Source organism: Lepisma saccharinum, chromosome 3, assembly GCF_977018435.1.
Source record: "Lepisma saccharinum chromosome 3, izLepSacc3.1, whole genome shotgun sequence".
Classification (NCBI taxonomy): domain Eukaryota; kingdom Metazoa; phylum Arthropoda; class Insecta; order Zygentoma; family Lepismatidae; genus Lepisma; species Lepisma saccharinum.
In genome coordinates, this window is record NC_139231.1 from 76,817,421 (window position 1) to 76,841,811 (window position 24,391).

General features: G+C 37.6%; 1 protein-coding gene across 4 annotated transcripts in view; it reads left to right on the plus strand.

The window, feature by feature from the left end:
* Nucleotides 1-24,391, plus strand: part of Yif1 (Yip1d-interacting factor 1) — a 77,387-nt gene that overhangs the window by 36,299 nt on the left and 16,697 nt on the right. For 3 of the 4 annotated variants that reach the window (XM_083118858.1, XM_083118856.1, XM_083118857.1), the window contains exon 4: nt 2,173-2,259. The exons of the other annotated variant lie outside the window; for it this stretch is intronic. In XM_083118858.1, the coding sequence (XP_082974984.1) occupies nt 2,173-2,259 (87 nt within the window). The remainder of the gene's footprint in view (nt 1-2,172; nt 2,260-24,391) is intronic. 4 annotated transcript variants of the gene reach the window in all.

Consider the following 24,391-nt stretch of genomic DNA (forward strand, 5'->3'; position numbering starts at 1 on the left):
GGGATTTGGCTAATGCTTAGGATAGGGTTTCCGGGTATGGCCGAATACGCTAGTTACATGAAAGTGATTCCTAACGGTACAATACTATATGGATTCAAAAAATGGAAAGTGATTGCAGCTGGTAGGAAAAGACTGCAACTTTGGAAGTGTGGTGCTGCAAGAGGTGTTGAAGATCAAATGGATAGACCAAAGTAACAATCTCATATCTTGTAGGTGTGCGAATTACTCACAGTTACAGAATAATAAGTATTCTTAAAAAAATATTTTAAAAATATATTTAAAAAATACTAAACTTATTTTACTTACGATTAGTGAGTATGTACAATTTCAAACAACGTTTCAGGAATCAACTGTTCCCTTCATCAGGTTCCTTCTTGACACTTCGACTAGAAAATTAAGAGACGCACGCCAATTCACTTTTTCACGTGAGGGATCCAGATTGCCAGATTGTCTTCTAGCACATTCTGCGAGAATGCCATGCGTCTCTGAACTTTCTACGTAGTTGAAATGTTCTTTTAAGATTGACTTTTTAACTTATGTGTTTTTACCAAGGGATGGTAGTGGGGATCGAAGTTTTAACAGCATTGGGCAAGTTTTTTAGGATTCCTTTTCTACCATAGCTTTTCCTATATCCTTTTTCCTTGTTTTTAATTCAATTTGACGTGGCTATGAAGCAATCTCGCTAGTCAAGGAGGAACCTGATGAAGGGAACAGTTGATTCCTGAAACGTTGTTTGAAATTGTACATACTCACTAATTGTAAGTAAAATAAGTTTAGTATTTTTTGAAATATATTTTTAAAATATTTTTTAAGAATACTTATTATCAAGTAACCATACTAACAGACATCAAGGGAAGCCTGTGGAACTTGATCGTCCACAGACCATACAAGATGGTAGACTATATCTTGATAAACTAGGGAATAATGAAAATGGTAATTTAAGGAGGACTAGAAGAGAAGAACCATGTTGGAAGGCTCAAGTTGGGGTACATCAAATAAATCGGCCAAGGTGTGAATTGCGAAAGCTACAGAAAAATGAAGACACTAGCAGAAGACACAAACAAATTGAGGAATGGATTGAAGTAAGAATAATGAAATATTAACAAATTCCATAAGACCCTGTAGTAATTACGAAGGCATGGAGAAACATGAAAGAAAGAAGAAATGAAGGGAATATGAAGTTAGTATAAAGAAATTCTTCAGTCCCCTTCTCTAAATACAAATGCATGGAGAACAAGGGAGAAAAGAAATAGAAGAAGGAAATAAATAGTGAGCAGGGAAATAGTGGGGGAGGGGGAATCTTGGAATGATAAGAAAAGAAAGAAATTTACATACATCAGAAAAGGATAAGTTTAGAATCATTTCTTGGAATTGCAATGTGAAAAACTGATAGTAATATAGAAATACTGAAACAAGTTATTGGACAAGAACTGTATGTCAGAAAAATATGATTTTGCCCTCCATTTTGACAGGTTTCGCTTCATATTACATAGACACATTTATCTCTGCATGTTTAAACCCCCCCCCCTTCCTCTCCCCTGTTGGCACACAAGACCTTTCTTGATTGCTTCTGCTATGAAGCAGATGAGGTGAGTGAAACAGCAACAGCATCCATGAAACTTGACAATTAGGCAATAACTCTGACATCTATCTGCTACTAATGCCACATAGACATCAATTCCCTTCATTTCTTAGTGGTGGTGTTTCACATGCTAACTTATAACAGTACTTACGGCAACTTGTTTGAGTTGTATAGGTAGATTTGCATAAATTGATAGAATATAAAGAATATTCCTATATTTCTGTTGAATTAGCATGATGGAATTTAATGATATTTCATCAAACAACAGACATTACTTATACATTATAGGCAAGGTAGGTGTATGATAGGTACCACAAAGCCCTTATCAACTTTTTGTGTATATATTGAAGGTCAATTCAGCTCATATTTAGATTTTTTAAAGTTGAACCAAATTTCATCCATAATACATTTGATACAACATTGTTATAACTCTGGTAGTCAGGCATCATAGTACGTCTAGTGCGCTTGTTTAATATTGCACCCATGTGCCCACTTGTTTGGTGCAGACTGTTGTTCATGTAGCATACTGGACACTTGAATGCAGGCTTTAAGATACTGTACCTCATGATAAAGAATTGTTCTTTATTTAGTTCAATGAAGAAACTGAGCCTATTGCATTGATCGATGACGTCGATGATGATAAACGTTACCCTGTGTTGATGGAGGCAGAGGTTATGGTATGTTTGAAGTGATAGTAGTGTAAAACTTAGCGTAAAAAACATTTATATTCATATATATTAAAAAAGTAATGCACATAATGTGCAAAAATTGTGAGCAACATCTTGCTTACATCTTCATCTTCTTATCTTGAGACCCAGACTAATAATCCAAGGCTCAAAAGATGAACTGTTCATTCTATATAGAGGGCGGTGTACAAAATGTCATACACTGAAAATGTTAATAAAATGATCAATTTTCGAAAATTTGTGACAATTAGCTGACAATTAGCCTTAGTTCATGCATGGTTCAGTAGATGGCAGCACTTGTTGACGTGCATGAGTGGCAAGATCTGTTTCAGTTTGGGAAACATGGCAGACAAGTGGTGGTCAATGCTTGAAGAGAAGGTGAAAATGGTTTTGATGACATTGTTTTGAATTGAAAACAACAACTTGCCACCACAGTTCATACACCAGAGAAGGTAAGAGACTGTGAGAGTGGCTTGTTCTCAAAGTCCCACTAAATCCACCAGAACTGCTTCAGCTGATTTGGGCATCACACATTGGTTTCTTAGACAATATTCCATTCAGATCTTCACTTGTTCCTTTATAAAATAGCATTTCTTCAGAAATTAATTGCAGGTACAGTTTGCTTCATGGGCTATTGCAGGATATGCTGCTGTGCTGAACAACACTTGGTTTTCTGACAAGGTGTGTGTGTACCTGAACGGTTCTGCACACAAACAGAATGTCAGATTTTGGGTGAAGGAAGTTGCTAATAATGTGCACAATTATTGTGTGTGTGTGGGATGCAAATTCCAGCCATGGAATCATTGGGTCATTCTTTTTCGGTAGCACAGGTAACAGTGTGCATCACATGAACATGTTGCAGAATAGTTTCTTTCGTCAACTCTTGGCAACAAGACTACCAATTGAGACACAATGGTTCATGGTTCATGCAAGATTGAGTTTTCCTCACAGCAAACATTATTTTGGATTCCTGCATGAACATTTTCAGTGTGGTTCACTTTGTCTACCCCACAGCCCTGATACAAATCCATGTGATGTCAAATTGTGGGGATATGTGAAGGAGAAAGACAACCTCAAGAAACCGGAAAATATGCTCCAAGTGGCCATCATGACTTTTCACCCTCTGTGATTAACAAAGGAATTGTTCATGTTAGAGGGAATAAAAAACGTGGTTTATAATTAGAAGATGTAAGTGACTACTAAAAAGATTTCTGTAAATGTTCTATTAATTTCAGTGGCCTCTGCCACCATCCACTTGAGAAACTCTTTGCTTCACTGTTCGGTTGACTTCCGGTTCCTGTTGTTTCCTCGCTTACCGCTAGGGGTGCTGGTGTAACCAGTTCGTCTGCTGCGTGTGATAGGTTTGAGTTGTTGCAAAATCGGGAGCCGCCAAACATGATGTGCCTGACCACTGTGGATATTCAGCTCGTGCGGAAAGTGCATAATTGCATGAGTCTTATTTTTGTGTCAATCATTGCGTGCGCTGCATGCTTAACTGAAACTTTTTGGATCCTGTGTTTGTTAAACTTGAGGTGCTTTGCTAGAATGGGAAAATCAAGACATTATCAACTTCCTAGATCTAACCATCAAAAGGAGGTATAACAAATTCACCCCCACAGTCTACAGAAAACCAGGGGAAGGGAACCAATATATCCACTCCCTTTAGAACCACCCACCCAAACATAAAGCTAATGTATGGCTTAACTTCTACCGAAGAGCTTTCTCGCACTGCTCAAGTGAAGAAGATTTGAAGGAAGAAGTTACCTGGTTACAGACATAGGACTTCAGAATGGGGGTACACAGTACATCAATTCTCTGCATGGTGTAGCAAAGCTGAAATGCAGGTGTGACAACCTAACCAACACCACCCAGCCAGCAGCAATAAAACAAAATTGATTTCCTTCCCTTACCTCCAGACAACATCCAACCGCCTAGCCAAGATGCTGAAACAGTATGACATCAAGCTTGCGCATAAGCCAGTGAACAAAATAGCCAGTGCTCTAAACAAGCACAAGAGATCTTTCCTTTCACCACTTGACAACCCAGGAGTATATGATGCCGAATGTTTACAACAGCACTTATCCAATGCCAAAAAAATCCGAACCAACTACTGCACTAGCAAAGCACCTCAAGTTTAACAAACGCAGGATCCAAAAAGTTTCAGTGAGGCATGCAGCTCAAACAATGATTGACACAAAAATTAAAGAGACTCAAGCAATTATGCACTTTCCCCACGAGCTGAATATTGACAGTGGTCAGGCTCCCGCTTTTGCAACAACTCAAACCTATCACACGCAGAAGACAAACTGGTTACACCAGCACCCCTAGCTGTAAGCGAGGAAACAACAGGAACCTCAAATTCAAATTCTTTATTTACGTGGGCGAGGTTCAGCCTGAGGTTGTTCTGCCACCTAACCCGTCAACCGAAGTCAACCGAACAGTGAAGCATCGAGTTTCCCAATAGGATGGTGGCAGAGGCCACTGAAATTAATAGAAAATTTACAAGTAAGTTTCGTGGAAATCTTTTTAGTACTCGCTTACATCTTCTGAAGGAATCGTGTTGTATATTGCAAGAAGATGGACATATTGAACACATTCCTGCACACACTAACCATGCACATTCCAGTAGAATATTTTGTATGTTAAAATTTCTCTAAGCCATTTTCATGACATTTTGTGTGCTGTCCATAATTAAAAAGAAATGTATTTTTATCTAGTTTCTAGTCATGAGAAATTCCTTAAATATGAGGATACATCTCGCTATTTGACAACTGTTTGAAATATAGAGGAAAGAAGAAAAATGTAAAAAATTTATCTCTTAAGTTTTAAAACTTATGTAATAGTTACAGTAGGAAGACCACAGTTATTGGAGTGATGTGACAATGAGATGTTATTGGTTTTAACAATACTTAAACCTGATCTGTAAGTAGAGTTTCGCGATTGCCTCATCTAAATTTTTTAATTCATGTAACATTTATTTCACACATGGTATTTCTAGACCACGCTATATTACAGTGATTATTGAAGTCATCTTATGTTTATCCCATGCTTAAGAACTGCAGCTCTTTAGTAATTTACATACTTAAATTTGTCTGTTTTCTTATGAAAATAGTTTCTCTTAAATAGCTCAACTTGAGTTTTACGTAAAAAAAGTAATGTATTCTAAATGTTAGTTCTGGTACATTTTTTAAAAAAAATGTTTGAACTAAATATACATTTGACAACATGCAGAGAATATATTTTCACAAGACTATTTCATGAGATTGCTAGTTGCATTATACATTTGGGTTGTGTTAAATGACTGCTGTAAATGTGAGTTGTATTTCGTTTTCTTCTCTCTTCCCTGTCTTTATTATATTTTGCTCAATTTAAATTTAACCAACAGAACCAACTAATCATATCACATACATAAAAACCACAGTGCAATGATAAAAATTGTTTTACCCATGTTTTACTTTTGTTTTGACTTTGCAAGTACCATTTATTTCGCTGTGAAAACAATAAAGCAGTGATACTTGGAAATTAAAAGGTTAGAATCTAATTTTTTCATGCTGTTTATAAATAATATTAATTTTTGTACAATTAATTAGTAATGTTACAAAATTTACGGAATACGCAGACAAGGTTTCATGATTCTTTTTATCAAAGAAACAAGTCATGTGATAATTAAAGGGTTACCTTAAGTAGATTTTATACCATGTTTTTGAAACATGACTTTTGAAGAGAGATTGGGAAGTTTAGGGATATGCGATGTAATATGCAAGAGAGCAACAAGTGGATATGTGCTGTTTATTGACATCTGGTGTAGATCTTTAGCCTGGTCCAGTACTGATTGTATAACATTGTTGGTGCATCTTACTGTTGGTGAGAAGTAAGTAGTAAGCATGTTTCTTGCATGTGGAACAATATCAGGTCAGTACTATTTTTAAATTATGCATGACGACTTTTGTTGCATGCCATGGAACGTAAAATGTATGCAGAAAACTTCATTACTTTTGAAGAAAATCCATGTATGCATTTGCATGTAAAGTATTAATATGACACGCATGATACAACAAAGCATGCAGTTGTTACTAATTCCATATTTAACCATGTTACTATTTACTTTACTACATTGCACATAGTATTAATTTGTGATTGTTTAGAAGTAAGCTTTTTTTTATGTTATTGCACTATGTACAGCTTTCTATTTTTTATCATCACTTGAATTTTCAGATAACATTGCTTATTTTAATCTGTGGTATATTTATCTGCTATGTTTCTGAAGTATCACAATCAAACCTTAGTACATACCAGATTATTGCCAAAAGTGATCAACCTTCTTTTAAGTAAATTTAAAATGTTGAGTGATGTAGGATTACACAGTGAGGTAAGATATCTTTCTGTATTCCTTTTGAAGGAACATTTAAGCGTAACTGGTACGGAAGATTTGAAGCAATTAGGCAGGAAAGCTATTTGTACTTGAGATAAATGTTTTTGTTGCAAATACTTGCATGTAAAGGAACAGCTCTTTATTAACCATGGTGAGTGTCAAAATGCTAAAACACAAACACTACTGTATTCACAATAATTTGAGATGCTTACCTTGTTTTCCCACTTCCCCCTGCAAAGATATTAGGCTGAAGAACTTATCATGAAAGGTGCTGTGTTTTTACCACTGTACATTTTATAGAAGAAAATAAACTTAAGGCCATTTAGGCCTGCACTTTTGAAAATTCCTCTCAAATTCTGAGAAATTTCTGTTGTTTACAATTCCTTCAAACCGTTTATTTACTTTTTATTTTATTTACCACAGAGTCTTCTTCCTTAATAAATATATTTTTTTGTTGTGCACCCCCAGGTATTAACCCAATATGTGAAGTGATAAATGTTCATTTAAAGTTGCTCATCAAGAGGTTTTTACTATAATTATACAATATAATGTATTGCAATACTCATATTTTTATTATAATAATATTAATAACAAGAATTGAATACCATCGCCTAATACAGTATTACTTTAGTGAGAAAGCTGGTGCTACATTTCACTTAAGTCTTGTTACATGTGTTGCATTTGGTTGCTGGTTTGTGTTTGCTTCAAAGGTCATGGCTAATGTAGACAGGCTGTCCGCTTCTTGACGATCTCAAATTGTATGTTGTACTTTTGTTATTTTACTTTGATTTCTGCCACTTTTGTTGAATTGCAACAAGGAGAATGACTGGTGATTAGATAAAATCAATGAAGGTACATTCACAAATAACACCCATATCCAAGCCAGGATTTGAACCTCAGTAATTGACAAGATCTAAAGTTTACCGCTTCGTGTGCTCGGCCACTGAACCAACTTAATTAATGATCTGAAATTGTGAAGTTTATATTAGTGGAATATATTTAATTCTTAAACCAGTTCATGTAATAATTGAGTATTTTATTGGGTTCCATGAGAGGACCAGGGGGATTCATGGAACACAGGTTCAGATCTTCATTATTTAGTCAAGGAAAGATAATGTTTTCTGGTGAACTAATTGCAACAGAAATGAAACAACTGCCCCTATAGTAAAAAAAAAAAAAATGTGAGGAATTCAATTTTCAAGAGTACCGCTCTATGACCTTGATAAAATGGCACCCAAAATTCACCTTGAAAAGTAAGAAAAAAATATATCTCGAAAATGGTGCATTGTACACAAAAAGTGAAGATAACCCAGGGTGGCGACAGACCTGGAAAACTGAAAAAAATCAGGGAATTTGAGGTGTCAAAAAAAGTCAGGGAAATGTCAGGGAATTTCGTCTTCATTGACTTCGAACTCTCTTTTGACGAAAATTGTTATAACTCTGGCACTATGGGAGCAATCTACTTCGGATAACTTTTGTTTTTCAGATAAAACATCATAGCATGCAACCGTATATAATTCAGAACGCCGAACCAAGAGGGGGGTTTGGGGGGGGGGGGCGGTGCGACCCCCGAATTTCAATGGAAAAAACAAAAATTTGGAGTTTACTACATTCTTTTCAAAGAATGGACATTTCTCAAGAGAATGAAACATGTTTCATGTTCTTGGGTGCCATACAAGTTGAATAATAAACCAAAATGTGAAACTGTTTTTTTTACGAAAAATAGGTAATTTGCATTTTTAGAGGAAAATTGTTATAACTTTGGCAGTATGGGAGCAATCAACTTCGGATAAGTTTTGTTTTGCAGCTAAAACATCAGAATATACAACCGTGTACAATTAAGAACACCGAACCAAGGAAGGGGGTTTGGGGCATGACCACCGAATTTCAATGAAAAAAAAACACATAAAAATCTGGAGTTTACCTTCTCTTCTCCCGCTATTTTGGGGAGAGGGTGCAAACCTTAGTATTCTCTTCAAAGAATGGACGTTTCCAAAGAGATTGAAACATGTTTCATGTTCCTGGGTGCCATACAAGTTGAATAATGAGCCAAAATGTGAAAAACTGTTCGGAAATGTGGCATGGATATGTTGCGTCGAGGGGGGAGGTTGGTCATCAATATGAATTTCCCAGGTTTGCTCCAGACCTGTGTCAGAGTTTCCACCCAAACATAAGAGTATGAAGGTCCAAAAAGCACATTCATTTTGTAATCAGCACCATGATACCATATGCTATCATCGGGTCAGTGTGACCTTACTCTGATGATACTATGTGGTTGGTATAATCGGAGGAGTAAAGGTTAAGCCTCTAAATATTACATGGAAAATGCATTGAATTATATCTCACTACAACATGTGACAGAAATTGCATGGACTGCAACATCGAACAAGAATCGCATGCATAAACAAGAAGAGCTTTAGACTGCAAATATGCTGCTGGAATTTTATTACTCTTCTGGCTCATTTCACCTTATTGAATGTAGCAGTCCTTACGAAGGCTTTCTGTTATCATCCTGACGTATTACTGGTTTCGCACAAGTTAACATACATTTACAATTACATTGCAATATTCTTAGATATCAAGAAGAATCCAACCAAACAGGATATATATTGAATACTATCACGAAAAAGTGAAACATAAATCTGCATTGGTGAAGGTTATAAAAATTGGCAAGTGCATGCTCCCAACCTCAAATTTACTGCAACACTAGTATTTCAATGAAATTAACGCCACTCTCTGTCCTGTCTGTTTAATCTCGTGAGAGATGGTCTTAAATCTCTCACTGAGTGACGTTAATGTCCATTATTATGAAATAAAATACTAATAATAAATACGTAAATATTTTAATATCATATTTACTCGAATCATTTAATCATAACAGCAAATCACTTCCTTCATGAATTGACTTTTCTCTGCCAGCCCTGCTAAATTTTCACTTGCCATCTACTTATTTGTACGAGGGGTGGCCAGAAAGTAATTTCCAATTAGTAGGTACATTGATTTTTCGCAAACGCCAAAATCGTGAAAAATGGTAATTGCTGTGAAATTATGTTTAGGAATGTGCAGTGATATCTGGACACATTTTTTGCCCGTTCGAAATATTGTAATAATGCGAATTTGGCAAAAAATGCGAATTGTTGGCGTTTTTAGCGATTTTTTTAAAAGAAATGTCCTAAAACAACAAAAAATTCCATGAAATCCAACATCCTTGTCTTTTCTAGGCCATGTTTGTGTACATAGTTATAGAGTTATACATACGTGAAATAATTCCGACAGCCACATTAAATCATTTATTTCCCACTATTTTTTCAACTTCTAACAAAACCATTTGCATCACAGAGCAAAGTGGCAGGGTTCTAACAGGAGATCGAGTGTGTATCTACCATCACACGGGAGCCACATCTTTGTATTTGTTGCACGAGATATGTTTTGAATTACCAAGCTAAGTGCGCACTATCGGCATTTGTCGAGCGAGTAATAATGGAGCTCAGACTACTATGCGAGAGACCCGGGGTCGATCCCCTGTGGGAGAGAACCGGGATGTTTTCCTTTTCCACCTATTCAAACTGCTCCAGCACCCACCCAGCATCATATGAAGCTGGTACCTTGAGGAAGGTTTGAGGAATAAAGGTAGCCAGGAGTGTTGTGCTGATCACATCACCCCCACCTTCAGCCGTGATCAAGAAAGTGTGGGGCCCTAACTCCACACCAAAATTCCATTATCTAAAATCCTTACCTTAAAAATTAATAAAGGGGCATGGAAAATAACTTTCCCAAAATAACTTTCAAGACATCAAACTCTCGCGAAGAGGCGTAAGCCATGTGACTTACAATTTTAAACAGTAGTTTAAAAACACCATGAAGGTATAATTTCAGATATTTGCCAGAAAATCCGCTAAAATGAAAATGTGAATTTTGGGAAAAATAACACCGTATAGTAAAAAATAAAAAATAAGAAAATACACCGATTAGGCATAAATAAAACAAGAATATCAGTTGTAATTGATTGCATTAGTAACAGTGAGTCCTAACCTAATTTTCGGCATAATCACCACCGTTGTTCTGGCATGTGCCGTAGCATGGCACTAAATTTTGTATGCCCATGGTATATGTGTCTGACAGGAAAGACTGGAACTATCTCTACCGCAATGTAGCTGTCAAATCCTTGCCCTGCCAGAAACCTCTTCGGTACATTCAAGGCCAGGCCTGTACAGGGAGTGGTCTAAGATCTCTGATGCAAAGGGCCCGTGTGTACTCATCTGTATGGGGTTGTGCACATTTGATTGGCCTTCCGTGAATTGTCTGCACATACTATCACTCATGACGTCCGGTCTGCACAACTCACATGATTGCTGATGGCTCTGTGCCAAATTCTGAGCATGCAATGTAGGCTACATCGCAGTCGGTGGGAGACTTTATGAGAGCTGCAATCTTAACCTAGAACTGTCCTAAACCGGCTGCATTGCAACTGTACCAGATTACAGCTACATGCCACTTCTTCCTGCCTGCATGTGTGTGTGTCGCTCTCCGACCACTAGTGTTGCGTATAGGCACCATTGGAGCTTTTGTCAGGATGCCCCTCGTATATGAACTTTCAGGAACTTTTATTATTAGAGTGTTCCTGTTTTAATGTGTTGGTTAGCTAAAACAGGTACCTATACAAAGCAATTCTATAAATTCCTTGTGTTAAATTTCTAATACTTACATACCCTTTTCGTCAGCATTAATGGTATAACTGCATGTTATCAGTTTCACAGGACTTCACTTGGATATACTCAGGGTTCCCACACACCTGGAAAACCTGGAAATCTCAGGAATTTGAAAAAAATACAAATCTCAGGGAAATCTCAGGGAAAATTTTGTAATTGATTAATGGTTCCCAATGAAGCAAACTGAGGGATTATAATATGCTCCTGTCTTTGGATAATCCAAGCTGTTGTAGCATTTCTCTTTCAGCAAGGAACTCATATCCACAATATTGCATCTCACACCATCATGGATCCACCCAGATGTTTCAATTGGCAATAAGAAGTCTGGTTGGTATGCTTCGAATGGACATCACACTTAAACTCTTCGAGATGTCGGAAAAACAGTGAAGGTGGACTCATCCGAGAACACAGCATGTTTCAGGTCGTCCAAAGGCCATTTGCGCTGCTGGTACCAATCAACCCACTTTTTGGCATTGGTGTTAGTGGCCAAGGGTTTTCGTACAGCAACCCTGTCCTACGAAGTTCTCAACAGATTGTTTTGGTAGAAACAGGTTCAGTCAAATGTGTATTCAATTCTGTGGTGACTTTACACTTTTTGGACACAATTCTCTTCAATAGCCTAACATCCCTGGCAGACAGCTTCCCCCGGCAGTTATTCCTCCTGGATGTCGTTCGTCATTCATTCTGGTAAGCTGACATGAGCCTTGATACTGTGGCTCTTGATACCCTACAAATATTCGCAGTCTCCGTTATTGATGCATCAACAATTTGCCCCCTTTGGAACTCTGTTATGTCCCTCATTCTACTGTGCAGAACCAAATATTCGAAGTGGAGTCCAGCTACTACTGTGCCAATGTGACTCTGTGACTGGCAGGTACACACCTACGTGCTCGAATGACCGCTACGCCTTGCATGACCAACAGGTGGTGCAGGCGAGCCCTCCAGTGGCGTGTTTTGTAATCACCGATGTTTCAGTTTCAATGTCCACCACGTGTAGGGAGGCAAGGTGTGCAAACCCAGGGTTGCCACCGACATTTACATTTTCTGTCAAAAAATGACAAAAATGTTTAATTTGCAATGGACACACACACACACACACAGCGAGGTTTGACCTCTGGAAGAAGACTTCTATACAAAACATATTAAATCCTTCTTTGAATACAAAATAATAAAATATTATAGGCAGGGCTCGAAAAATTCCAGTTGCCAGGTCACCATGGCGACTAAAAATTTCAGCCTGGCAACTAAAAATTTCAGCCTGGCGACTGTGATCTTATGCTGTAATATGTACGAAATTTTGATGATTCTAAGTTCAAATTGCTGTACAGCATAAGTTAGCAAATGATCTTTTTTTTAAAATCAATGTTGTGAACATTCCAGTGTGTCAGTAATAATTTCTTACTCTTTGTCCCCCAACACCCCATTTCCTGCTTTCTCGAATGATTTAGTGTTGTTTTGAATACCGTGATGCTCAGCTTCTTATACAGTGTGTTTCAAAAGTTGCACAATTTAAACTTCGAAAATGTATATCATGAAAACCGTAAGAGATATTTACACAGAGTTTTCTGCATTATCAAGTCTCATCCAGTGAGATATTTTTCAATGCTTAAAATTATCAGTTTTCTCCATACAGAATATTGAGATAAATTAATATCTGGCGGAAGGCAGCGTTAAAATATTTCCAGAAATGCACTTTTGAATGAGAAAAATACGTAAGAAATTATCGAAGGGTCATAATGGTCATGTGCAACATTTGATGGATTTTTTTTATTGGCGATTTTATGGGTTGAGTGAAAAAGTGTCATTTTTGGGACATGCTAGCAGGTTGAAATATTGTCAACAGATGCACGGCACATGTGCCTAAGTATTGGCTATACATTTACGTGAAAAATCATAAACCAAGATTTTGTGCCGAAATTGGACTCTTGAGAGAATCCTAGTCTGCCTCTGCTTACACTGAATTCTCTTGGCTCACTTTCGACGCTACTATGCCTGTTGTTTTAATTGATTCAGCATGGTGTATTCTTTGGAGCAGTGCGTGTACATTGCTGAAGAGTATTTTACTACTCATTCTTACACTCATGTGCAAGAGGTTTTCCAAGAAATCCCCTGCTTCTGCTGTACCTCACAAAGCAACTGTTTTACGACTAGTCAAACACCAACAAATGATCCCACAAATTGTTAAGAGTTGGTATTATTATTGAAGATTAGGCACACACAGGAGATGTACTACGTAGAAATTTTCAGCGAACTCGAACCTGGGTCTCTGGCATACCGTACGATTTCTCTAACCACTGAGCTACTGAGCTGGCCTGGCCTCGCCTAATTTCTCGTTGTCGCTGGTTTACCTGTGTGGAATAGTCTCTGCCAGTGCTACCGCAATGGGATCTATTGCCTTTGAAACACAGTAGACTTTGACATTGCCTGGTTCCTCCCAGCGTAGAGATGTTAATGCATTTTTCACTGAAAATTTCTACGTATTACATTTCCTGTGGTGCCTGATCTTCAATAATTAACATCTCTACGGTGGGAGGAACCAGACAACGTCGAAGTCTACTGTATTTCAAAGGCAACAGATCCCATTGCGGTAGCACTGGCAGAGAAGATTCTGCGCAGGTAAAACAGTGACAGTGAAAAATCAGGCGAGGCCAGGCCGACTCAGTAGCTCAGTTGTTAGAACAATGGCATGGTATATCATAGACCCGTGTTCGAGTCCTGGTCGAACCTGCATTTCTTGCTGAAAATTTCTACATTGATATATATTGTTGAAAATCAATTCTCAGATGTTTTCAGCAAATTAACAATATTTTTTTTTAAAATAATGTAATTGCTTTTATTTGGATACATGGTAACATAAATTTATTAACCCAGTGCAGTTTAGTGCAGAAAATCTGGTGTTAATACCTCTTATGGTTTTCATGATATAAATTTACAAAGTTTGGGTTGTGCGACTTTTGAAACACTCTGTAGTATGCACAATTGCTAGTAGGTAGTTTCCTGGCACCTGATTTTCAGAGCTGGCACCTAGCTTTGAAGAAAATTTTTTGAGCACTGATTATAAGCAACATATGTGCATTGCAATTCATTCATGATTTAAGGGGGTAGGGTTCAAAATCACAACTTCAGCCTTCAGGAGTTTATTCTGGCAGAACTGCATTTCCGTGGCATATTATCGCTTTTAATATGTTGTATGACAGATAAATTAAATGACGGCCAAAGCCATGAATCTATGCCACATGGCTGCATACTTACAAGAGAGAAAATGCAGTTTTTTTTTAGGGCTTGTAGCAAAGACACAAAACCTCAACAAGCAAAATATTGCTAAGAGAAGTTGTTCACCTTGATGTCATCTATATAGACTGGGAAAATTTGCCAATGTTGTACAGTGACACCCTGTGTATGTATAATTGTACACCATAATATAGCACATGTAACATACCGAAAATCAGTTTTTTTGCCTGTCACCTTGAAACACACCGAAGATTTCACTCAAATACAATAGTGCTCCTGCATTTTTATGTATGTGTCTCTGCATGAATAATGCCTTTCTTAAGACAAAGAAATTGCCTAAGAATATTTTATAAGTTAAACTATTGAATATTTCAACAGTAAGTCATTATCAGTCTATACACTAAACCACATGGCACAAAGAGCAGTTAGATTTTGGAACTCCTACACAAATAGTGCTAATTAATTAATTCATCTCTAGTGTATACACACTTCAGTTTGAGATACATGCTAATCAGTGGCGTATGCTGGTTCTAACGAGTGGGTAATCTCCGACCCTCAAACTCCAAAAGTTTCCGTGCAATTTATGTCTGGATCCATATTGGATTTAGGAATATTGTGTCGGAATGTTTGTCTTATTGTTACGACCACAATCAATTAATTCTCGTTATTGCAGTTTAATATACGTGTAGAATTTCAAAAATAAATCAAGACAGTATTATAAAGCTATAAAAAAACAACCTGTGAAATATAAAATGAAAGACGTGCATTAGTGAAATAAAAACCTGCAATATTGATTTAAGCGCAAAATTCAATTTACTCCAGGACCCGATTACTTGTGCCGTACCACATCCAAAGCACGCTGTTTGTCCAGTTGCACGTCAATACGTGTCTGTGCGAAAGATTGCAGCTTAACAAAGGAAGTTATGTGACTTTTGTATTTTTCATGTTTGGCACAAGCGTTGCAAAGATTACAGTATCCGCCACGTGTCCATACATTCTTTTCAACCCCGAAAAGTAAGCACGGCCAACAAAAAAGCAAAGCTTATTAACACTTATACTTCCTGTCAACCATGGTGTTTTGTCATAATTTGCTTGCGAAAATGCCTCACATATTCCCGATTTTTGTCTTTGTGTGTAGAAATAAGTTCATGCGATGACACTGGCCTACCTGTATTAACACTTTGCAACTTCTCCTGGAAAGATCTTGTTCCAAAAGGTTTCACCAACAAATCTTGTATCACATCCATTACCCTTTAACACAGCACTATCACGACAAACACTAACACCTAGATAAATAATAATCACGAAGCATGTGTGGGCGCGAATGCTTCCAACCGTTTGCCGCTGAATGTCCGGGAACCTTTCTCCAGCTGGTGGAATGACTTCAGGGAATCTCACCCTGATGTCATTCCTCCCGCTTCCCTTACAACCCTTGGCAAGGAGAGAGGAAAGAGGGGGAGGAAACACTGCTTCTCAGGCACGGTGATTCCCTGCTCAGGGTAACATTCTCCTTGTGAGAGTCCACCGGTCGCACTCTCAACCTTCAGAGCCTTTCCCGTTCCCTCCGCTGAACTAGGGAAAACACCCAGGAGAATGCGAAGAACAGGAAAATTGAATAACATGGGCAAACCAATTCTACGCTAATTTTCACTTTACATTTGCTTCTGTCTTGCTGATTTCTGTTACTTGAACGTAAATTTATCAAAAGGAAAAAGCTTAAATATTGAAGATGAAGCAAACTAAATTAAAATTCACAGCTTAAGCAATTAAAGCACCTATGATGACTCCCCCTCATCCTTGTATTTACAAAAATAGTGATTGTTTTTCCTCTCTAATCTTCAAAAGCAGCGAGAATACTTCTTTCACGGAACTGAATATTTTTTAAAGGGAAAGATATCAAAAATAAATTATATATATATATATATATATATATATATATAAAAATCAAATAAGGTAAAAGGAAACACTCACCGGACAGTAGGAAAATTCAAAATTTTCGCTAATTTATAGCATCATCAGTGTGAGAAGAAACAGAAGACGGAACCGGAACAATATATATATATATATATATATATATATATATATATATATATATATATATATATATATATATATATATATATATATATATATATATAGTTCATTTAAGTTGCTATATTCTGCCTCTTTAGATTAATAGTGATGAAGATGAACGAATTAAACATAAAACGAAAAAAAACACATCAGGCACGTAGCCAGGTGGAGGACTCGGAGGGCTGAAACCCCCCTCCCCGAAATCCTACAAATATCTAATTTAAAAAGTGTATAGTGATAATTAATTTTACTTCATTAGCAGGATTAAACACCTTTCATAATACGTTGTAATAATCTGAGATTCATCTTCAGGACTTCTAACCCCACTGTTTTAACTTTATGTGGCGGCTGCTAATAAGGGATGATCCCCATCCCAAAATAAAATTCTGGCTCTGGCCTGCAATGATTCGAACTTTTAAAACCTGTCATTTCGAGCTCGGAAAGGGATTTTTTTTTTTATCATTCATAGGTAATTTCATTCTGAGCAAGGTACACAACAGAAGTTTGGCACGTGAAACTGAATGCGTGTAGTTGTTGGCTTCGTGCTTAGTTCGTGTTTACTATTTATTTAGGTGTTAGTGTTTGTCGTGATAGTGCTGTGTTAAAGGGTAATGGATGTGATACAAGATTTGTTGGTGAAACCTTTTGGAACAAGATCTTTCCAGGAGAAGTTGCAAAGTGTTAATACAGGTAGGCCAGTGTCATGGCTTGAACTTATTTCTACACACAAAGACAAAAATCGGGAATATGTGAGGCATTTTCGCAAGCAAATTATGACAAAACACCATGGTTGACAGGAAGTATAAGTGTTAATAAGCTTTGCTTTTTTGTTGGCCGTGCTTACTTTTCGGGGTTGAAAAGAATGTATGGACACGTGGCGGATACTGTAATCTTTGCAACGCTTGTGCCAAACATGAAAAATACAAAAGTCACATAACTTCCTTTGTTAAGCTGCAATCTTTCGCACAGACACGTATTGACGTGCAACTGGACAAACAGCGTGCTTTGGATGTGGTACGGCACAAGTAATCGGGTCCTGGAGTAAATTGAATTTTGCGCTTAAATCAATATTGCAGGTTTTTATTTCACTAATGCACGTCTTTCATTTTATATTTCACAGGTTGTTTTTTTATAGCTTTATAATACTGTCTTGATTTATTTTTGAAATTCTACACGTATATTAAACTGCAATAACGAGAATTAATTGATTGTGGTCGTAACAATAAGACAAACATTCCGACACAATATTCCTAAATCCAATATGGATCCAGACATAAATTGCACGGAAACTTTTGGAGTTTGAGGGTCGGAGATTACCCACTCGTTAGAACCAGCATACGCCACTGATTAGCATGTATCTCAAACTGAAGTGTGTATACACTAGAGATGAATTAATTAATTAGCACTATTTGTGTAGGAGTTCCAAAATCTAAGGGCTCTTTGTGCCATGTGGTTTAGTGTATAGACTGATAATGACTTACTGTTGAAATATTCAATAGTTTAACTTATAAAATATTCTTAGGCAATTTCTTTGTCTTAAGAAAGGCATTATTCATGCAGAGACACATACATAAAAATGCAGGAGCACTATTGTATTTGAGTGAAATCTTCGGTGTGTTTCAAGGTGACAGGCAAAAAAACTGATTTTCGGTATGTTACATGTGCTATATTATGGTGTACAATTATACATACACAGGGTGTCACTGTACAACATTGGCAAATTTTCCCAGTCTATATAGATGACATCAAGGTGAACAACTTCTCTTAGCAATATTTTGCTTGTTGAGGTTTTGTGTCTTTGCTACAAGCCCTAAAAAAAAACTGCATTTTCTCTCTTGTAAGTATGCAGCCATGTGGCATAGATTCATGGCTTTGGCCGTCATTTAATTTATCTGTCATACAACATATTAAAAGCGATAATATGCCACGGAAATGCAGTTCTGCCAGAATAAACTCCTGAAGGCTGAAGTTGTAATTTTGAACCCTACCCCCTTAAATCATGAATGAATTGCAATGCACATAATGTTGCTTATAATCAGTGCTCAAAAAATTTTCTTCAAAGCTAGGTGCCAGCTCTGAAAATCAGGTGCCAGGAAACTACCTACTAGCAATTGTGCATACTACAGTGTGTTTCAAAAGTCGCACAACCCAAACTTTGTAAATTTATATCATGAAAACCATAAGAGGTATTAACACCAGATTTTCTGCACTAAACTGCACTGGGTTAATAAATTTATGTTACCATGTATCCAAATAAAAGCAATTACATTATTTTAAAAAAAAATATTGTTAATTTGCTGAAAACATCTGAGAATTGATTTTCAACAATATATATCAATGTAGAAATTTTCAGCAAGAAATGCAGGTTCGACCAGGACTCGAACACGGGTCTATGATATACCATGCCATTGTTCTAACAACTGAGCTACTGAGTCGGCCTGGCCTCGCCTGATTTTTCGCTGTCACTGTTTTACCTGCGCAGAATCTTCTCTGCCAGTGCTACCGCAATGGGATCTGTTGCCTTTGAAATACAGTAGACTTCGACGTTGTCTGGTTTCTCCCACCGTAGAGATGTTAATTATTGAAGATCAGGCACCACAGGAAATGTAATACGTAGAAATTTTCAGTGAAAAATGCATTAACATCTCTACGCTGGGAGGAACCAGGCAATGTCAAAGTCTACTGTGTTTCAAAGGCAATAGATCCCGTTGCTTTAGCACTGGCAGAGACTATTCCACACAGGTAAACCAGCGACAACGAGAAATTAGGCGAGGCCAGGCCAGCTCAGTAGCTCAGTGGTTAGAGAAATCGTACGGTATGCCAGAGACCCAGGTTCGAGTTCGCTGAAAATTTCTACGTAGTACATCTCCTGTGTGTGCCTAATCTTCAATAATAATACCAACTCTTAACAATTTGTGGGATCATTTGTTGGTGTTTGACTAGTCGTAAAACAGTTGCTTTGTGAGGTACAGCAGAAGCAGGGGATTTCTTGGAAAACCTCTTGCACATGAGTGTAAGAATGAGTAGTAAAATACTCTTCAGCAATGTACACGCACTGCTCCAAAGAATACACCATGCTGAATCAATTAAAACAACAGGCATAGTAGCGTCGAAAGTGAGCCAAGAGAATTCAGTGTAAGCAGAGGCAGACTAGGATTCTCTCAAGAGTCCAATTTCGGCACAAAATCTTGGTTTATGATTTTTCACGTAAATGTATAGCCAATACTTAGGCACATGTGCCGTGCATCTGTTGACAATATTTCAACCTGCTAGCATGTCCCAAAAATGACACTTTTTCACTCAACCCATAAAATCGCCAATAAAAAAAATCCATCAAATGTTGCACATGACCATTATGACCCTTCGATAATTTCTTACGTATTTTTCTCATTCAAAAGTGCATTTCTGGAAATATTTTAACGCTGCCTTCCGCCAGATATTAATTTATCTCAATTTTCTGTATGGAGAAAACTGATAATTTTAAGCATTGAAAAATATCTCACTGGATGAGACTTGATAATGCAGAAAACTCTGTGTAAATATCTCTTACGGTTTTCATGATATACATTTTCGAAGTTTAAATTGTGCAACTTTTGAAACACACTGTATAAGAAGCTGAGCATCACGGTATTCAAAACAACACTAAATCATTCGAGAAAGCAGGAAATGGGGTGTTGGGGGACAAAGAGTAAGAAATTATTACTGACACACTGGAATGTTCACAACATTGATTTTAAAAAAAAGATCATTTGCTAACTTATGCTGTACAGCAATTTGAACTTAGAATCATCAAAATTTCGTACATATTACAGCATAAGATCACAGTCGCCAGGCTGAAATTTTTAGTTGCCAGGCTGAAAGTTTTAGTCGCCATGGTGACCTGGCAACTGGAATTTTTCGAGCCCTGCCTATAATATTTTATTATTTTGTATTCATAGAAGGATTTAATATGTTTTGTATAGAAGTCTTCTTCCAGAGGTCAAACCTCGCTGTGTGTTTGTGTTGGTGTGTCCATTGCAAATTAAACATTTTTGTCATTTTTTGACAGAAAATGTAAATGTCGGTGGCAACCCTGGGTTTGCACACCTTGCCTCCCTACACGTGGTGGACATTGAAACTGAAACATCGGTGATTACAAAACACGCCACTGGAGGGCTCGCCTGCACCACCTGTTGGTCATGCAAGGCGTAGCGGTCATTCGAGCACGTAGGTGTGTACCTGCCAGTCACAGAGTCACATTGGCACAGTAGTAGCTGGACTCCACTTCGAATATTTGGTTCTGCACAGTAGAATGAGGGACATATCAGAGTTCCAAAGGGGGCAAATTGTTGATGCATCAATAACGGAGACTGCGAATATTTGTAGGGTATCAAGAGCCACAGTATCAAGGCTCATGTCAGCTTACCAGAATGAATGATGAACGACATCCAGGAGGAATAACTGCCGGGGGAAGCTGTCTGCCAGGGATGTTAGGCTATTGAAGAGAATTGTGTCCAAAAAGTGTAAAGTCACCACAGAATTGAATACACATTTGACTGAACCTGTTTCTACCAAAACAATCTGTTGAGAACTTCCCCGGGTTCGAATCCCGGTCGGGCTTGGTTGTTTGTGAATGTCCATTCATCAATTTCATCATTTCATCACTCATCCCCATCTTCGCAAATTAGCCAAGAGGCACAAAACGCGAAGTAAAATAAACTAAATCAAATCAAATGTTGAGAACTTCATAGGACAGGGTTGCTGTACGAAAACCCTTGGCCACTAACACCAATGCCAAAAAGTGATTTGATTGGTACCAGCAGTGCAAATGGCCTTTGGACGACCTGAAACATGCTGTGTTCTCGGATGAGTCCACCTTCACTGTTTTTCCGACATCTCGAAGAGTTTAAGTGTGATGTCCATTCGAAGCATACCAACCAGACTTTATATTGCCAAGAGTGAAACATCTGGGTGGATCCATGATGGTGTGAGATGCAATATTGTGGCAGTGTTTGGGACCACTGATTGTTCTAGAGGGACATGTCACTGCCAAGGACTATAGGGCCATTCTGGAGGACAATCTGCACCCTCTGGTGCAAATATTGTTCCTGGACAGTGGTTCAGTGTTCCAGGATGATAGCGTACCAATACACACTGCTAAACAGGTCAATGAGTAGTTCGATGATCATGAACGTGAAGTGGTTTAACATCTGCCAATGCCCACCCAGTCACCAGACCTGAACATTATAATAGAGCCTTTATTGGGCCTTTTGGAGGATCGCATACAGTGAGGTTTCCCTCCACCAACAACATGGGAACTCATCAGTGTGCTTCAGGAGGAATGGCTGCATATCCCTCTCACCACTATGCAGGACCTCTATTGGTCCTTTCCCAGCGGTGTTGCTGCTGTACTGGCTGTCAAAGGCAGCCCAACAACATTAATGAAGGTTAATGTCTTCGTTCCCGGTGTTTCAGTTTTAATGTCCACCCCCTGTACATACAGGACATAAAATGCCATTTTTTGAGTACCCATGGCATTGAAATGAGGCCATAACAAGTATAACGTTACCAACCACAAATGTTTTAGGTTAGGTTAGGTGATGTCATTTGAGCTGGTCAGTGTTTCATGGTGACACCTTTTGTACTTGTAAATTTTTTATAGGTACGGTGTGAGTATTATTTAAAAAAAATCATGTCTTCATAATTTATATTGTAGCAATCTTTGACAATGAGTTAAACTAATTGTGATAATTTTTATGCCTCTTTCTCCCTTCATCTTCCATCTAGAGTGGCGAGGTAGGTTTGCGAGAATTGCATTATGTAGTTAACCGTGAACTGTTTTCTCATGCCAATCTCACATTGATAACTTCGAGTGGGAGGAATTTCCCTCAAACTTGTCTCTTCATAAATAAAATATTATTTTTATTTAATTCTTTTTCAACATTAAATTACTGATGTTTTGCAAAAGCTAAAAGATTTAAAAATTTCAAACAAACATGAATTTTGAACTTCTCAATTAGTTCGTAAGCGTATTCATACTTTTCCTCCTCTCATTTGTACATCTGGCATGCATAGTACATCATACCTGACTGAAATGATAGCTTCTTCCGTTTGTTTGATTGTGATTTAGCAGAAGAATTTAACATACCTTCATGTGAGTGCCAGCAGTGTGTGGTGGTAGTTTTTGCATTCCATGTAGCTTAACCATGCAGACATAACTTTGTGTATATGTAATGCAAGTGATTCATACATGCATTTCTGAAGAACATGAATGAGGTTTTATGCTAGAATACATGTGAATTTTGGTTCCCCTAATATATGCGTGACTTGGTCTAAGTTCAGGAGAACACATTATTATTTTTTTATTATTGACGTAGAATAGTTAATAGGGCTATTTCAAAAAACTAATTTGAAATCTAGTTTAAGCTAGTAATAGAACACTGGCAGACTTTTGGCTTTGTTTTCATGAGTCATATTTTCTTATTTTATCCAGTTGAAGTACTACATACTGCACCATATACAATATGAAGTACTACTTTCTGGGTCATGATTTTATGTTTCAACTCCAGTGTTTTAATTTTTGTTTTCCATTATTCGCATGGGCCATTTGTAAGTCAAATTGTTAATTGTTCAAGTTCTTTTGTTTTGGTGTTGTTTCTAGTGGTTTTTGTTTGTTTAATATTTTGAATTGAGTTCATAATTTACAATGTGTGTTGGGTAGATTGTTCTGTAGCTAGAGAAATTAAAGATCACCAGCGCTTACTTTCACTACATTGTCTCTTGCATTTTCCATTGTTGCCTTGACTCTTAACATTGGCAAATGTGATATTGTAGAACTAACGATATAGAGTGGAAACTCGATTTTGCATTTTTCAGGGCACCACAATTGTAGAACTAATTATCAGGAAATTGTAAGAAAAATGTAATCTGTACTATTGGGACCATGAAGATTGAATTTTTAATGCAGAAGAAACATAAAATCTGAGGGATACAAATTAAGGTTCCATGTATACACTATATAGCTGGAAGTCACCGAACACCCAGTGAACATGCCGATAGTGTAAATGTCTGCGACTGTTTTTCCTGGTTTGAGCTCGGACCATTAGTTTTGGTCAATGGCAACATGAACAGTGGTGTTTTGTGAGGACATTTTAGTCAATAACATGCTGCCCACACTGTGGCCTCTTTTCTCTATCAGCACAATAATGCCCCTGTCCATAAAGCAGGGTCCATTGCATCGTGGTTTGAGGACAATTGGGTGGATGTGCTTAGCTGGCCCGTTCAAAGCCCCAACTGGAACCCCATAGAACATCTTTGGGATGAACTGGAGCGTCATTTGCTTGCCAGATCCACTTGACCGGAAACCACACATCAACTATTCACGAGACTACAGGACGAATGAAAAAATATTCCACCAGCAAAATATCCAGAACTTAGTGGAAAGCCTCCCCCGAAGAGTAAATACTGTAATAATAGCGAAGGAAGGTTCGATATCTTATTAGTTACCTGGAATGAACAGCACTGGGTGTCTGGTGACTTTCAGCCATATATTGTATGTGGAGGTTAATATGGGAGAGCTTCTCGCAACAAAGCATATGTTAGAAAGAATTAAGTGTTGCTCTGGGGAAGGGGAGCATTTTTGCTTATCAAGCATAACTGTGTGTTGTGCCTATGTGTTTGTGATTGTATTTAAACTTTCTTCAAATTTGCACGTGGTATTTTAATTTGCCATTCTCTTTGAGAGGCACTGTCTTTGTGT